Raw genomic sequence first — 17052 nt, forward strand, 5'->3', positions numbered from 1 at the left:
TTACAGGATGAACACCACTCTCTCGGGTGAAAGTCGGTGTTTGTTGGACCCATCCACAACCCCTCCTGCCCGCCTCACTTGGACTTTTGTCGCCTTAACTATCATCCTTATCCCACTGCGTTTCCCCCTGTTGCCGCCTGACGCCTGTAACGGCAACCGGCCATGAATCATGCCAACATTAAAGGACGCCTTTTTTGTTGGTTTCTGGCGCTGCATGTCACAACCCAAGCGCTGGATATTGAGGACTTCTGAGTGAGACTGGGCTCGACAGCCAGCTGATTGGATCATTGCTTCTAGTCAGTCAAATACCAATCACAGCCCATTCTTACAACACAGCAGTCCATTTACACCAATGCTGCTACGAACCACTGCTGCTGGCAAAGCTTTGCCTTCTCCATCCCAGCCTCCACCTTCTAAATTCAGAGTCCTAACACGGCTTAAAGGTTAAAAAGGTGTTTTATGTCTTGCTTTGGGGCCACTCTTGTACACCCATTGTGCTCCCTGTGATGGTTTAGCATGCTGCATGTCCGATCCAGGGAGTATCTTCAGAGTGGAGCCATCAGCGCCAAGCATAACTGTATTTCCATTTGTTGCAATAAATGGTTAAATCTATGACGAGAGAGTGTTCCTGACTGAAATTTTATCATTGTTTGCATTGTTTTCTATGTGTTTTCCTGTTTAGCTGCACATATTTAAATGGTATAGCTCTGGTAAGTGACATTAGTTAATTTTGTTCTAAAAAGTAATAATTACTTGATGTACTTGCATTTGTAATGATGCATATTGGAACTTGGAACAGGAATAAAACAGGAAGACACACACCGTCCAATTTGAATTTGTTCTCCTCATCCTTTAAACTGGAGTTATTTAGGTGAGCAGTCAATTCAATCAAAGAAGCAGCTACAGAATGCTGCACACAGCACATTTTTCTTCCCCACAATCGTTCCTGTCCAGCGTAGTAGTAAATTACTTAACAAGAAAATTGCACACTCAAAATCTTAGACACAGCTCCTCTTTCCTCACTTTCGACGTTTCAAAAATTAATCGGCACCCTTTTGGTTCAGAGAGAGGAAACAACAGAGATAAGCAAGACGTGCAAATATTGTTAAAGCAGGCACAATTAGACATGATAATAAAGGTTTACACAAAACATGAGACAGTATTAGTGCCTTTTATAAATCATCAATTGCTTTTACTTTAACCGCCTCTATCTCAGTTTCAGCTTTTACAGAGATCCCCTTGCTGCTCAAAGTTTGTGTCTTTTGTAGAACCAATACAACCCCTGTTTGCATGTTTATCCCTTTTATGAGTGAACTCTATAGGTTGCAAGTTAAGAGGCGTGACAGACAGCTCTGGTGGCTGTGAGTGCTGTTAGGCATGTGGTGTAGTGAGATAACTATGGTAATACTGCCTTAGCCCCTGGGCTGCCAATCAAAACCTGAGTGCGGAAAGACACCTAAAGAGGCTGCAGGCTATTAAAGCACATTTCCCTAGATGTTCAACTAAAAAAGAAAAGGCAAAGCCTCCAAAAACTCCTTGTCTGGCGCTGCTAAGCAAGACAAAACCTGGGATTTAGAGAGTTAGATTTGCAAAAATGTGAGTGCTAGCGTGTCGAGCCAAGCTAGCTTAGAGTTCCTTGGTGGCTAGGCTGAAGTCTGCATTCTGTTAACCTCATGTTGGCCTCGGCTTGGGAACATCTCAGTGCTGTGCTCTGTCAAAAGACAAAGGACAATTGGAGACACGCACTTGTGCTTACAACACCTGGGATATTCCGAAGCCAAATGCCAACTCTAATCTACAGGAGCACATGGCGCAGAGAGGAAAGGTGGATAAAAGGAGGGATCGAGGGGGAGAGAACAGGGATTCAGAACAAAGTAGGTACCATGTCATCGTATTTACAGTCCATCTGAGGTTGACAGGCAAAAAAAAAACCTTATGCCCGCGGACAAAGTCAGAGTGGAGAGATTTGGGTGGATGAACGGGACTCATTGAGTTAGACATCCATGGCAGAAAGACAGAGAGCCAGAGAGGGAGAGAAAGTGACATTCAGAGTAAACAGACAGAAGCAAAAATGATATTACTGCAAGATCAGTAACACAAATCCCACAAACTGAAGTGTTTTCAGAGCATCACAAGATATTGTATTAAAAAATCTCATTACTTTGACACACAGTAAATACAATATATTCAAGGGTACCTCTACCTTGGATTTAGCATGATGTACCCAGAATGCTACAAACACAGCCTGCAGCATTTAACTAGAAGTTTAATAAGGACGGTGTAGAATACGGTAGATGGAAAGAAGCAGGAGCACAACTAGCCAAAGGCTATCTTTTTCATTTGATGTGAATCCTTGTAGTTTCGTGACCTTGCATTACCTTGTGCTATAAAGACGCCAGAATCAATATTTCTATCAGGACATTTGAGATATGCAATAGCTTTTTTTTTTAACCATGTTTAAAGCAGGCAAAAACATGTTCAAAGTGATAGGACGAAACAGTCATTTACTTTAATTGTCCATGAGCATGTAGGGGAAATTGAGAGTGGATGATGATACAACAACTTCAGCAACCCCATTGCAATTTATATCACTTGTCACAAAATATGTTGGATTTTATCATTTAAATGGTAAAACATACCTAAAGGAGCAGTGTGTAGGATTAAGTTGTATCTGGAGGTGAGGATTACAGATTGCACCTAGCTGAACTTCTTCCAGGATTCCTTCAGTGTTCATTGTTCAGGAGGTTTTTACCAGGAGCTGAATTATCCACAGGGGTCTCTTCCTCTCCAAAACATCCCGAGTGAATAAAGTGATTAAAACCAGTAAAAATACTGAATAAAGCAGTTTCACGTATTTTTCTGATGCTGTTTGGCTCATCACTGACGTGTGCCCAATAAGCTTGGCTGGTATCACCATATGATGGTGTACCAGGGTATCTGAAAATCCCCACAGTATGATTCTCGATGCCATCAAAAATACAGGCGTTCCTCTTTCTATTAAACCAATTGTATGCAGTGCACAGCACGTGCCACCAGAGGTCAGTCTCTACTAGTGGAACAGGTAGTTGAGCTGACAGACACTGTGACTCAGAGTGGTGGGGATAGAGTTACAGGACTGCAAACAGCCGGCCAGAAACAGCACAGAGAGAGATAAGGGGGGAAAAAACATATATTTACATCTAACTCTGTGAATTAACGATTTATTTCAACCAAACCAGAGTTAATGATTGTTGGAATAGTTGACCAACTAACTGAACGACTAGTGTCGCACACAAATACTGTCATATACTGTATACCCCAATAAAATTTCAGGAGGGAATGAACGTATGAAAGATAAGATTATCTATGGAGGTCTCTCTCAAATGGTTTCCCTGATTTAAACCGCTAAAGACACTAAATGAAGCAGTTTCACGTTAAAAGTTAGTGATTTTCTGATGGTACTCCTCATTGAGTGGCTGTTTACTACAATGGCTGACATGAAAATGCAAAAATCCAAATTATTCTAAGGTAACAAAAACATGACGATTTTAATTTTTTTAAGTGATTATACACAAAAGAAAACACACTTATTATATTGTGTTCAATTTCTGCCAATATATATCCCCCTAAATCCTACATACTGGACATTTAATATGAGTAAAGTTGCATGCAAAAACAGTAGTGGTCAGGTACTGTGCACTGAATATTTTAGAATTCATTAAACCTGAGACAACATATTGCCACTGGCCGAGGATAAACATTAAGGGGTCTCAATATTTACACAAGAATTGTTCAAGCAGAAGAAATCCTGTGGTGGCTGATCTTTTTTTGTTTTTTGCAAGACTAAAATAAATTTGTGAGCGCCCTGAAAATCAATTCTGGTGATATGTGCAGCAACAGTTGACCCACATATTTCCTTTTCTACCTTTTCTACCCTTACTGTAAGGATGCCATTACCCACTAGATTATTGGAGAGTACAGCAATTTTATTCTATGCTCCAGTGCAGCTCAGACCCTAACCTTCACTCGTTAAAACTCAAATAGGAAGCTGATCGTAGTATTAATATTTCTGAGGAGAAATAGACTTGGATCCTTGGAAATATATGAAAAAGGTACCTAGAGAAATGAAAATTAGACCTCGAGCAATTTGAAATATTTATCAAAGTTTATTGATCTCCATCTAGGTGCCGAGAAGTGAAACTAAAATTAAAGTCAGATTCTTGAACTCTTATTCATGCTGTGGAGTTGTGGTATCTTCTATTTGGGAATTAGAGAATGTTGACAAAAATATGTACTGAGTGGGACATTTTATGGTTGAAAAATAAACTTCTTAGTGCTCTCTGGGGGAGAAGCCATGTAATTGCTGCACTGTTTCCAAATTACCTCAATCATATCTTTGGCATCCGTGTACTGCAATTTTTTGTTACTTATCCGCTGGGAAAAAAGACAGATACTTGGCTGATAATATCCCCCATGCCAATGTATTGGTCAGACTCTCTTATTAAATGTAACTTTCCCTTTTCAGCTAGTTTGTATGTGTTTGGAGACACTTCACTCTCTGTGATTTTGGCCTGCCTAAGGCAAAGCGAAATACAAAGAGCTATTATGTCATGTCAAAAATTAATTGAGAGGAATGGAAGTCTGCATCAACTCCTTTTGTGAATATTTAGTGTGTTAAATTAGGCAAGTTGGCAGCTCTAGAAAAACGACCCTTTAAGCTACTGAACAGACTGGATGGCTGCTATACAAAACAGGAGATGTGGGACTGTCACATCAATGGTCCAAATTTAATTAATACATTTTCAGTTTGCAACAATGAGCGACAATCAACATGCGGGCGCATCTGGCTCCAAACCACCAATGAGTAAACGCTGAGGAACAATAAAGGATGCAACCTGTTGCTTTTTCTGGCCGACAGACTCTGGGAACACGCCTGTAAGGTACAGTATGGTCTCATTAAGAGGAAAACTAAAGCCAACACATAGAGTGAAGACAAATTAATATTTCTTTGGATTTTTCAGTATCAATAAACTTTTCTTCGAGAATTCACCAAAACTGTCTCAGTATAAAATTACAGTTCTAGCATGCTAAATCATCTTTAAATCTGCTATAATCAACATTCTAACATTAAAAGCAAACTGTGGGTTTTTTGTGAACAAAGAAAAGTTATATTTCTCAAAAAACCCACTCAGTGTATCCCTAAGGTCCAATAAAAGTGTTGAATACATTCTGTTCCCCATAAATCATTTGCAAAGCCATTGTTGTAAACATTTTAAATCCTATATTACTTGTATCCAGGTTCACTAGCTAGCACTTATATTCAATCCCTACATTTGTTGAGGGCATTCCTGCATGCCTTGGTGCATTACCACAGCCTTGGTTAAAATCACAAATGACTTCCATATGGCAGCTGACTCCGGACTTACATCCTGTATTGATTACTGTAACTTGCTCCTTTTTGGCCCGTCTCTCAGGTATCCACAAACTTCAGTTCTGGTCCAGAACTCTGCCACTTAAATACCGCATTGACTTAAAGTTCCTACTCGCTCCTCTATACCTCTCTGAACTCTTGCACATTTACACCCCCACCCACACTCTCAGGTCTTCCTCTTCCATCCACCTCACTGTCCCGCCAGCCCACCTGACCACCATGGGGTCTAGAGCCTTCAGCTGCTCTGCTTCCTGCCTCTGGAACTTGTTTTGCTGAGTATTTATTGGTTGTGATGTTATTACCATTTTCTCATTGACTTTTTAAAATCTGTTATTTTCTCTATCTTTGCCTGTAAGGTGACCTTGAGTGTCGTGAAAGGCGCCTATCAATAAAATGTATTATTGTTTTGGTTTAAAGGGCCACAACTTCACTGTTTTGGTCCATTTTCGACACTCTCATCAGTATTTTACTCAGCTGCAGCCAGCATCTGTTTTCCACGAAAAGGCTCTAATTGTCCAGTGTATGCAAGCTGCTCAGCATCAAACAGCCCGCTGAAAAGTTTAACACTATCTTGGTGGAGAATTTAATTAAAAGAAGTGGGCTAAATGATGGCATCACATGGCTAATGTTATGTATCGGGTTTAAAGACAGAGTGGAGCCATTTCCATGTCGGGGTGATTTTGTTGCGACTGTTTAACAGCTCGTGTCAGATGTTAGCCACTGCTGCTGTGTTAGCTTGTGCTAACTGGGCAGACATTGACCTGACCGCTCTGACAAAGGTGTCCATGTCTGCCTCTGGGTCATTAGCTTGTTGAGGGACACTTGACAACCAGGAGCAGCTTCATGGCGTCGCTTACTGGCATTGTACGACTTCAGCCTGGGCAGCAGCAGATTTTGCTGTCTTATCATCTCCCCCCATAGCGTATATTATATTTAATGTATTTTTTTTTACTGATTTATTGACAGTATTAACCGGTCAGAACTGTGCTTATAGCTTTGTTCTGCACTGCCCCCAATTGGACAAAAAAACAAACAGTTAATGCAGGTTTGATAGACAGAAAAAGATGAAGAAGTAAAGAAGTTTACTGTGATAGAATCACAGGCTGCACCCAGACTGAGTAGAGCTACAACTCAGAGTCAGCATCATAGGTGCTGCATGCAGTAGGTCATTTATCACTGTGAGTGCATTCTTAGTGCTGTGTAATGACCTAAATGTCAGGCTGAAACATTTGAATACCACACTACTTTGGAGTTAATTGGGTTGCTATTATCATTTCTAGTGCATTGAAGATTTGAAATTGTATAATTAGCAAGGGCCTTGGCCTAGAGTGAAGTCCCAAATCGCTAAAGGCATTTGGTCTCAAAGTAAGACTATAGCAAAGATCACAAGGGCACAGGCAAAACTTTCAAGGAAGGGATCAATATCTTGTTTTTTATAGCGTGCAAATAATGTTGTCAGTAGTCTACTATCTATATCTAAAATCACATAAATCCTACTTCTGTTTTAAAAGATTCTAACAAAATCCAAGGCAGCAGTGTACAGTGCAGGGTTGTTTTTATTGGCATCGATTGGCCATAAGAAACACAGGGCTTAAGTGCCTTTACAGAGAGCAGCCGGAGAGGAAGAGGCAGATGCCTGATTTACAAATGAAAAAGTCTGATGTGTTTTATTTGATGTACATTTCGCCCTTCATTGCAGTGAGTAAAAGAAGTAACCTTGAAAGCAGAAACATCTAACAAGGTAAGATGATTCGCAGCCGGCATGTTTTCACTCTCGCTCACAGTGAAGGCTGAGTTTTTAACACTGTGGCTTCCATCTGGCAATTTGTGACTGGAAACATAATGCTTCACACAGAGAATTTTCTTTGTTTTACTCCTGTTCAAATCATCGCTCGCCATCATGTTGAAAAGATTCTGAAGAGAGAAATAGATTGGGGTCAAGACAAGAACCCACCTCTGACCCCTGCCCACGCCACTGCCCTGCTCCCATTAGCCAAATCTATGCAGATGATTCTGTAAACTACGACAGCATCATGCCATCATGTCCTGCCACTGCTGCGGCCTGCTGTGAGGTCTAATTGGAGCAGATTGAGCAGCTGTAACATATGGTTCACAGCTTTACTAGGGCAAAAGCAAAAGAATTGAAATGAACACGGGTCCTGCCTGCATCATAGACTCACCAGCTGGTACAGTCAGTGTCATCCACACCCTCGCAACAAACTTTAAGCTTCATCTCTGGGGATGAGGACAGCAAAGTGAGCCTGTAACACCCCTGAGGATCTTATTTTTCAGCCTTAGGTTTTGGTCACAATCATGAGAGGACTGTGTGCCATGGAGAATTGTGTCCTATCTGTCTAAAACCAAGTGACCATCATGTTATCGCACACATGAGTATAATTTTTGTTGGAAATGTAAGAAATAAGTGCCCAATTTGCATGGGTCATTATAAAGGGCATTTTCATATTAGGTACAATTGATTTGCTCTATGCCCAAGTACAGCTGCCCCCTTCTCCACTCCCCTGCCGCTCAGCTTTCCAGTACACTTGCGTCATCATCTATGTCATAATTTTGTTGTGCAACAATGTAGAAAAGAGCAGCACAGATAGACACTGCTGTCCCAGGGATTGTCAGCAGTGGGAAATACCGGAGCAACGAGATAAAGCTCTGGTCCTGGCGGGAGGAGGAGCCACTGCTGTTGGGCATGGAGCTCTTTGCCTGAACTTGTAGCTTAAACTGCTGGTCTAAGGCAGCAGCGAAGCTGGATCTGAGTCTGTCCATGGGTTACACTGCCAACTTATATAGAGGCATCAGTATTAAAGCTGCTCTTACCTTTCTTGCATTTCACACAGCACTTAGAAAAATTTTGAACATCCACAACTCCCGCCTCCTCCATTACGTCCTGATTAGGTCTATGATAGACGTAGACGTTGGTAAGGTAATGTTAGATACACGGAAGAGGAGAGCGAGTGTAATGTTACAACCAAGTGAGTCAAACGCAACCCCGGAGTTTCAAAACTCAACCGGAGTCAGTGATGACTGAGTTTTAGAATAAGGTTACAGTGCTAACGTTAGATAATAGCGTTAACGTTACTAGTAAGTTGAAACGCACAAGGAAGATAAGGTTAATGTTTCAGAGCCCACGCTACAGTAGGCTAACGTTAGCCATTAGAAGCAAACTAAACATAATGTTACCGGTCCTGCACAGTCAAACGCAACCCCGAGTTTTGAAAGTCAGTCAGTCGGAGGCCTCCACGTGGGGAAGACAGACAGGACACTCGGCCAATCATTGCAATGATTGGTCGGAGTTTTCTTAGAACCATATGAGAATGGTACAATTATGAGTTTTTATCTCTGGTGGAATTCACTTACATTTTAGTGTGCCATCAGCTTATTAACAGCATTTTAACCTAAACAAAGAAAAGCGTAAAATTTCCAGAAAGGTAAGTGTTGCTTTAAATTAAGTTCAAAACATCTTGTAGTCCCGTTGGTGTTCAACCCTGATGCGTACCATACCAGAGTTCGTATGTATTGTACTCAAGCTTTGAAAGTGGACTTGGGCACGGATCCGCATACCGTGCCCTGGTAAGTGTTCACTCTAATCAAATGAACTGTACTTTGGGGTCTAGTGTACTTGGATACAAGCCCAAGTCCCTGGTGTGAAACACCCCCTTAATGACAACCTCAACAGTGTTGGAAGGTGTAATCACATTCTTTATATAAAGGAAGAATTTGAATTTTTCAGAAATACCTTTATTAGCTTTCTTGTGAAGAGTAAGACGGAAAGGTTAATACCACTCATACATCTGTACACCAATAATGAAGCTTCAGTCAGCAGCTGGCTAACTTTCACGTATGTAGCACACAATGGGGGATCAACCGTGTCAGACACGTTCTAAAGGAAATTATTCATTTGGTTTAGGAGTGGGGTGGCGCCTGGGTACAGCGTACAAGAGAGGAAATGACGCAAATTACACTGCAGTCAAGGTACCGGTTCTTAATTTGGTCTTAAACAACAGAATCTCTTGCCATTCATTGAATTTGTTTGATGATTTCGGCATCGGCTTTCTCTCCCTTTAGTCATTGCCCTCGCTGTCTTTGTGTAAATGACCCCTCTTCTTTACCCTTGTATGTTTGTTTTATTCTGGTTTGATAGAAACCATCAACACGCCCACTCGCTGGACCTGCTCTATTCACACATGGGCTCAACCGGACATTAAACGGACTTTGTACTGGGGAGCTGGCAGAGTGAAGTCCATTTAATGTCCGGTCCAACTGATTCCGACATTTGCATGCTCACATACAGCTCCTCTGGGTAATATTGAGATAATTACAGGTTTCCAGTGCATGTGTGAAAGGGGCTATTGTGTCCAAATCAGTCTTTAATTAATCGTCATTGGAGCAGCTGTTAGTTGACAACACAGATTATAGTGCTACTTAGAGGTCTGATAGATATTCCTTTCAGCTTTTTATTGCCATAAATCGAAGGCAACATTTTGCTGTCAGGTAGAAACACTTTGATCACTAATAATGGGGTGCATTTGTCTCTTTTTTTACCCAATCTTTTGTTAAGAAATTCTAAACAACACACTCAATTCTTCTGAAAACCCCATGGCCTTATTCAGCAATCAAGTGGGATCAATATCAGTAAACTTCAATTTCTTTTTTTTAATTGCTAAAAACAAGAATTCATGGGTGTCAGAGGCGTATTAGAGTAGATTGTTTGTTTATGGTGGTTGGGGAAAATGAAAGGACGCCTGTAATGCCTCCTAATAAGCTTGTGATAACAACCACCACTGCTTTAGTCACTACTCTGAGTCCTGTGTCTGAAGCCATTGTATGTTATATTCATAGTTCTAACAAATTAAATATTAATTATAGAATCTGGAGCATGAACAAAGGGGTAGACGCACAGCTTGGCTCCAAAATGCAGTCAGCGTTCTAGTTTTGGATATAGAAGTCTTGGTGAGCACGGAAGTTCAAAACAGTTTTCAGGCTCTTTTTCATTTTCTTTGAGTTTACGAGACACTGACTGTCTCTCCTCATTTTACAGTGCTGTGGAAGTCTCTAAGAAATGCTTTGATGAGATGTTTCCTAGAATATCACTCCATACCCATTCTCCATCATACTTCCATCTTCTCCCCCTTCTTCTGATTCAGACACACACTGTCTTTACTAATTAATATAACACACGCCTATTCAAACACATGCGCACAACACCTGGCGCCTAAGCAAAGCTCCTCACCTGGTGATCTGAAGGTCCAGGCCTCGTCATCATCAAAGTGTGTATCCCCAGCTGTGAACCTCTCACCAGGGAAAAACGCATGCGCCACGGTGCCCCCTGGCCCATCAAAGGGGTATCCATCATTGTGGTCGGCCTTAGTGAAGTCGATTTGAATGTCTGCGTCACTGCCGGCCACCTCGTGGAAGTTCAGAGGCGCGATGTCACTCCAGACCTTCAGGGCGTAGTACATCAGGGCCCGAACAGTGTCCCTGCCCAGTAAGGCTGAATCCTTAGGGAAGGTCCTCACTCTGAGAGAAGAAAGGGAAAAAACAGATGTGTTACATAAGAGTAGAAAGAAATAGGACATGGGGATTATTAGGTGCCAGATTTTCACTCTCAGGCGTGTTGTGTTTACTACCCCAGAAAGCCCTGTAGCAGTTTTCAGCAAATTCACCTTTCTGAATAGAAACCATTTTACACCTGAGCAAAATTCACAAAAACATTCTCTGTGCATACTCTGTTCAGCGTTTAAAGTATTCTGCCTATCATAACCCTTTTCAGATAGATTGTCCAACCTTTACTTGAAACATTTAAATGAATAAATGAATAGAAACATCCTGAATTCTTACACTCAATCTTTAAACTGCCTTTACTTGCCAAGCTATCAAAAAACTTGTTACCTTGCAGACTTTGGTGCACTTTGGAGTACTGTTTTAAAAAGGGAAAGCGTTAAAACAATTGTCTGTTTTTTGCTGCCAATAAAGGTGACTCTTTCCTCCTGACTGTAAGTGTAGCTTTGGTGTAGTTGATTATTACACTGACACAGGCTCACCAATGCAGCTTTTAACCAGAACAAAGTGTTGCTTCTAAGGGTGACTTCCTCTTGTGTTCTGAAATAAAAAACGCCTCATACAGCATACTAAAGCCATGCACTTCCTCATTAATTTCATACATGAGCATAGATAGATACACAGTTTAGAACATTAGCTATTAGACCAAATATCAACTCATCATCCACGGCAGACCTCTCTGGACTTTCCACTGCATCACCATAAAAACTGATTTTGTTGCCATAGAAACATACACTCGTGTACACAGGGGCAAATACATAGTTTAACATGGCGCTGATGTATCTGACTTTTAACTTCTTTGGTGTTACAGGAGCAGTGTGTAGGATTTAGTGGGATCTCATGGTGAAGATTGTGGATTGCAACCAGCTGAAAATTCTCCCATGTGCCGAGCATGAACTCCTGGTTGGAAGTTTTTTACTTTATGGTGGCTAACACGAAAACCAGGAAACAAGAACGGCTTCATCTAGAGCCAGTGTTTGATTGATCCATTTTGGGCTACTGCAGAAACATGCCAGTGCAACATGGTGGACGCTCCCTATGTAGATGTAAATTTATCGTGAAGATTCGATGTGTGGCGGTTGGGTTACTTTTGTTGGGAGTACACAGCAGGATGGAGACGAATATTCTCTTAAACAGCATTATTCTCCACACTTCAGCAGCTTCACCACAACAACATTTCCTCGTTACACTTCCTTGTTATGGGTCACATGTCTCTTAACTAGCCTATGAGAAGCTAGAAGGACTTAGACTGAGGTAAATGCGTGTGACAATTACTGAGGCAGATCCAGCAAATTACCTGACTGTTTTTAACAATGCTGCCGCGAATACTTTAACATGTAAATATGTCATTAATAATTTTTTTTTTTTTTTTTTTTAGAAATTACTGAAACACAAGTTAACTTAACTTGTAAACCTTACATAAATACAGGTAATGACACAATGGGACCCCAGCATCCTCAGTAGCTTTACAGGTTGTTCTTAAGGTAGACAGTCAAGTGTTGCATGTTTGACACACAGGGGTCATTCCATTCTGACATATCACAATTAACAGCTGCTGACCTGACTTAACCATTTTGGTCAACATGCCCCATTAAGTGGACAAGCCTGCCTACTTCTGACAAACACCTGCTGTATGTTCCAGGCCAGCAGTTACCTGCAGCTGAACTTAATCAGAATTCATGGAAAAAATGCTCAATGCGACTTGAAGCTCTACCAATAAGACAATTCAACGAAGAAAACAGATTCAGCAATGTAGTGAGCTGTGTTTAGACCTCTTCAGAGATTTGTCATCTTAAATCCTTTATCCAGATGACCTGCCGATGTTTTCTTGTAGCAAAGGATATCAAAACGGAGTCAAAAGAACTTTCGCCACCAGCAACATTTCAGACCTTTCATCCCCACATGAGTCGGAGCAGCAGCTGTTTCAACGACCCCGCTTGCAGCGGAGGGTGACCGGACCTTTACTGTCAAACTTCTGAACACCTGCCAGAGGAGCTCACACCAGTGAGATCTCTTTAATCTTTTAAATCACTTCTCAAGGCGCACTCGCACAAGTCAGCAAGTTCTGTCTTGTTTTATGTTTTTAATCCCTTCTTTATTCCCATATTTCACCTTGTGAAGCCATATGATATATGTGTGTACAGCCTATGACTGATCTTCTTTAAGTGTTGTAACACTGAGCTTCTTTGTCCTCCTCCTTTTTCTGTGTTAAAACAATCTCTACCTCAGAGACGACTATACCTACCACACTAATGCAGTTTTCTTTAATTACAGATACTAGTCCATACCCATTGAGTGCACAGTTGCCCACGTACAGTTTCACATGGTGTGTGTTTGGGATACAGGTCATAGGAAATTGCAGATTAAATAGTCAACTGAACCCATTAAGAAGAGCAATGTATTCAGACAGAGGTTTTGTGAACTTGATAGTATGATTGCTTTATTGAAAGTACAGTAGTACCATTGCCAATAGTGGGATAGTGAGTGGACTAAAACTGTACATTAGAAGTTGAGGTAGCACGTTGAAAGGCAGACAGTTAAAGTGTTTATATGTTGTATTGACTTAAAAGTGGGGCGCACTGGTAGTTCACATGGGAAAGGTGCCGCTAGCCCTTGTTGCAGCGGTGGGGGTTTGAATTCGGCCTTCGTTCTTTGCTGCATGTCTTCCTTGCTCTCTCTCTCCCATCCTTCCTGTCATGCTTCACTGTCGTGTCAAATATAGGCAAAAAAAAGAGGTGTCCTGTTCTACATATCTACTAAGTTTAGTAAAAATCGATATGGTGGTTAGGCCTAGATAAGAAATTAGCTCTCTAGCGCCCCCATTTTGTTTGATGGGGTCAATAATGGAGGGGTCCCCTCAGATTATGTGTGGTCATATGCCTACAAAGTTGCGTGGTGATGGGTGAAACCCTTGAGATGTTATACACCTTTATGTGATGAGCCACGCCCTCCGCAATATTGATTGCCTTATAGAAGCTCAGTTTTAGTAAGTTTTCCAACTTTTGCCAAGAGGGAACTTTAGATATTGGTCCCTAGATTATGTTCACCCAGTTTCATGCAGATTGCTCAAACTTCCTAGGAAGAGATCGATTTTAAGTGTTTTTCAAAAAATTCAAAATGGCGGAAAATCTATATAAGTTATGGGTTCTTGAGGCAAATTTGTTCCTCATGAGGAGAGGCATCTCTGTACAAAGTTTCATGTCTCTACGTCATACGGGGCATGAGATATGCCCATTCAAAGTTTGCAATTTCAATCGGTTGCTATAGCACCCCCCTTTGGCCAATTGATGTAATATTGCTTCATTCGCATCCTCCCATGACCCTCTACCACTGTGCCAAATTTCGCATGGATTGACCAAGTCAGTGAGGAGAAAAACGTGGAACAGAGACACAGACAGACACACCCACAGACACAGTTTTCGTCATTATATAGTAAGATAAGATAATGTAATGGGTATAAGGCAGCTATAATCAATACACACTACTTGTATGTGAAAAATAGCTGTTCTGAATACCTAGTTTTGGGCGTTGGAACTTGAGTGAGAAATATCCACGATTATTCAAAGCTTCAAAATGACTTGGACATTTTTGAAACATCAGTTTAAGTTGCTGCACCTAATGATGTGACAATTAGCCACTTTGTTTGCATGCAGGTTGCAGTAACATTAGCCACGATAGCTAGGACAAAGAAAACTTTGCAAGACGACTAAGCCTTAACTTAGAGTTTCAGGTGACTTGCAGAGCTCATTGTAGATTTATGATATGCCAGTTTCCTGTGGCAGATCTGGCACTTGATTTTTGGGGGCCATCTTCACAAATTCGAAATTTTTCCAGAGGTTTGACTTTCCTGTCATGTGTGGTCAAACTGTCCCAGTTTCAGAGGTGCTGGTGTGTTGGTGACTGACGTTAGATATAAGTGAGTCAGAGTGACAAACTGTCACTAAGTTTAAATGTCCCCTAGTTGAGAATGACCGATTTATGGGCTATTTAGATATTGTGGTAATCTATCTATCTATCTATCTATCTAGAGACAGGGAGAGAGATATGTATAAACATACAAACTGAGCATTTGAATACTGAATTCATTCCAATGTCAGTGATCAAAGCTTCAAAGAATTCAGGTCAGTGCTGATGTGAAAGGAGCCACTAGCACAGATGAACCTAACCCACTGAGAGTCGGCTGTATGGAGCGTTTTAGACCTTTCTCACTGCACAAAAACCACTCTTACACCTGCTAATATCTGGCTTTTGTATGTAATGGGAAAGGTTACAGTTGCATTCACACCCAGGTCAAATGAGTAGTCACGGGCATTCATCGGCTCTGGCTCCAATCAGCAGTGATGAAAATACAACATCCAGGTGAACATGGTTTTTTTAGCCCCTTTACTGGTGAGAAGCAATAGCGAGCCATCAAAATACCATCTGTCTCCATCCAAGCAGCGCTTGAACATATACCCAAATTAGTCTGAGTTTGAAAGACACTGAATTTGTAAGAGATATAAAAAAACGTACGTAACCACCATAACATTTTCACTGGCCTCCATGCTGCTTTCTACTGTTTGTGAACCTGTTTTCTGTCCTGTCCATGACATCGAATGTGACAACTCGTCTGCTGCAGAGCTGTGTGCATGGCTCTAGTCTACTGGAAGTGGGAAATAAGTCTATTACCTATTTTCAGCTGTTTTTCCCGTTTAAAAAACATGTACACCCACTAATTTTGGTGGAAAAGGGGTATTAGTAACACTCCACAGTCCATTGGGTTCTCTCTTTTACAATGATGACTACTTTTGCATATCAGAAAGCCTTGAAGAGTAGTTATATGAACATTTTTTTGTATGTATAAAAACAGAAATGGGTATAATCAGCTTTTTCTCTTCTCCAAAGTTTCAGCCTGCATTAGCAGATATTTCCTCCTGCTCCTCACTGCAGTCAACACTTGAGCTGCCTGTTGTTCTGCTGTTACCACAATGTCTTTAACACACCCAGCGATGCGAATGAGTTCATTAGTGCAGCTAATTAATGTATTAATTAGCAAATATGTCTATGTCAACATGTCACAAAACACATGGGCGGTATTAGCAACTTTAGCTCGAGGCAATAAGGTAGTAGTAGCTTGAAAAGGAGTTTTGCATCATTAAGATGGAAATTTATGCAGCTCGTCACTTCAACATCTAATCAGACCACCAATTCTGTGGGGAGACCTGTGGTGTGCGGTGAGTATGATTTTTTTTTCTTCTGGCGTTGATTTGTACACAAAATGTGCCCACACAGTCCACTTATTCATACTGCCTGTGTGCCTGACCCTCGCTGCAAACCACAGTTAGCCAAGGTCACTGCAAATGGCTCAACCTCCACAGACAATTCACCTGCTTATTAGTCCTAATTCAGACGGACGAGGGTGGGCGATTGTGTGTGTGTGTGTGTGTGTGTGTGTGTGTGTGTTTGTGTGTGTGTTTGGGAGAATGTTGATGAGAGAGAAAGATGGAGAGGCAGAGTGCATTGTTTTGTCACCGTGAGACTATGTATGTGCATCCATTATGTCAGCTGCTGAGTGTGTATATGTAATTGTAGGTAGGTCGGCCAAAGTCAGAGCTTTCCTGCCCTGCATCTCAGATGAACTGAGGAGCCCCGGGGAACTGACTGTATTAACATTAAGAGACTAAAGGAAATTAACCAGGTGGAATATCCCCGTTACGCCTCCTTTAAATTTAGTTAACCTCACGGAGCATGACTGGGATATTATCAGTTTGTCAATCTTACACCTTGATTTTAACGACCCCATTCATTATGTTTTAATCAAGCAACCAACTGCTGTGAGATCTGATGTTACACAGTTTACCCTCAAGTCCATGTCAGTATAGTTTGTTTTTATTATGTTCTAGTTTTCCTCCAGTCAAAAAAACCTAAGCAGATATATTTACCTTAAAGGTCCAGTGTGTAGGATTTAGTGGCTACTAGCAGTGGGGTTGCACAAAACACCTTAAGTTAAGATTTTCCTTGTTAAGGCTTTCTTAAAATATAATCAGTTGCACAAAACACGTCTTCTCCTTCAGGTTTCTTTAAAATGTTCA

The 17052-nt window shown here is 41.2% G+C and overlaps 1 protein-coding gene across 1 annotated transcript in view; it reads right to left on the reverse strand.

The window, feature by feature from the left end:
* mmp17a (matrix metallopeptidase 17a) overlaps window positions 1–17052 on the reverse strand; it is a 142317-nt gene that overhangs the window by 25081 nt on the left and 100184 nt on the right. Inside the window, exon 4 of the mRNA XM_050053582.1 lies at window positions 10653–10939. Coding sequence (XP_049909539.1) covers window positions 10653–10939 — 287 coding nt within the window. The remainder of the gene's footprint in view (window positions 1–10652; window positions 10940–17052) is intronic.

Source organism: Epinephelus moara, chromosome 9 (genome assembly GCF_006386435.1).
Source record: "Epinephelus moara isolate mb chromosome 9, YSFRI_EMoa_1.0, whole genome shotgun sequence".
NCBI classification, from domain to species: domain Eukaryota; kingdom Metazoa; phylum Chordata; class Actinopteri; order Perciformes; family Serranidae; genus Epinephelus; species Epinephelus moara.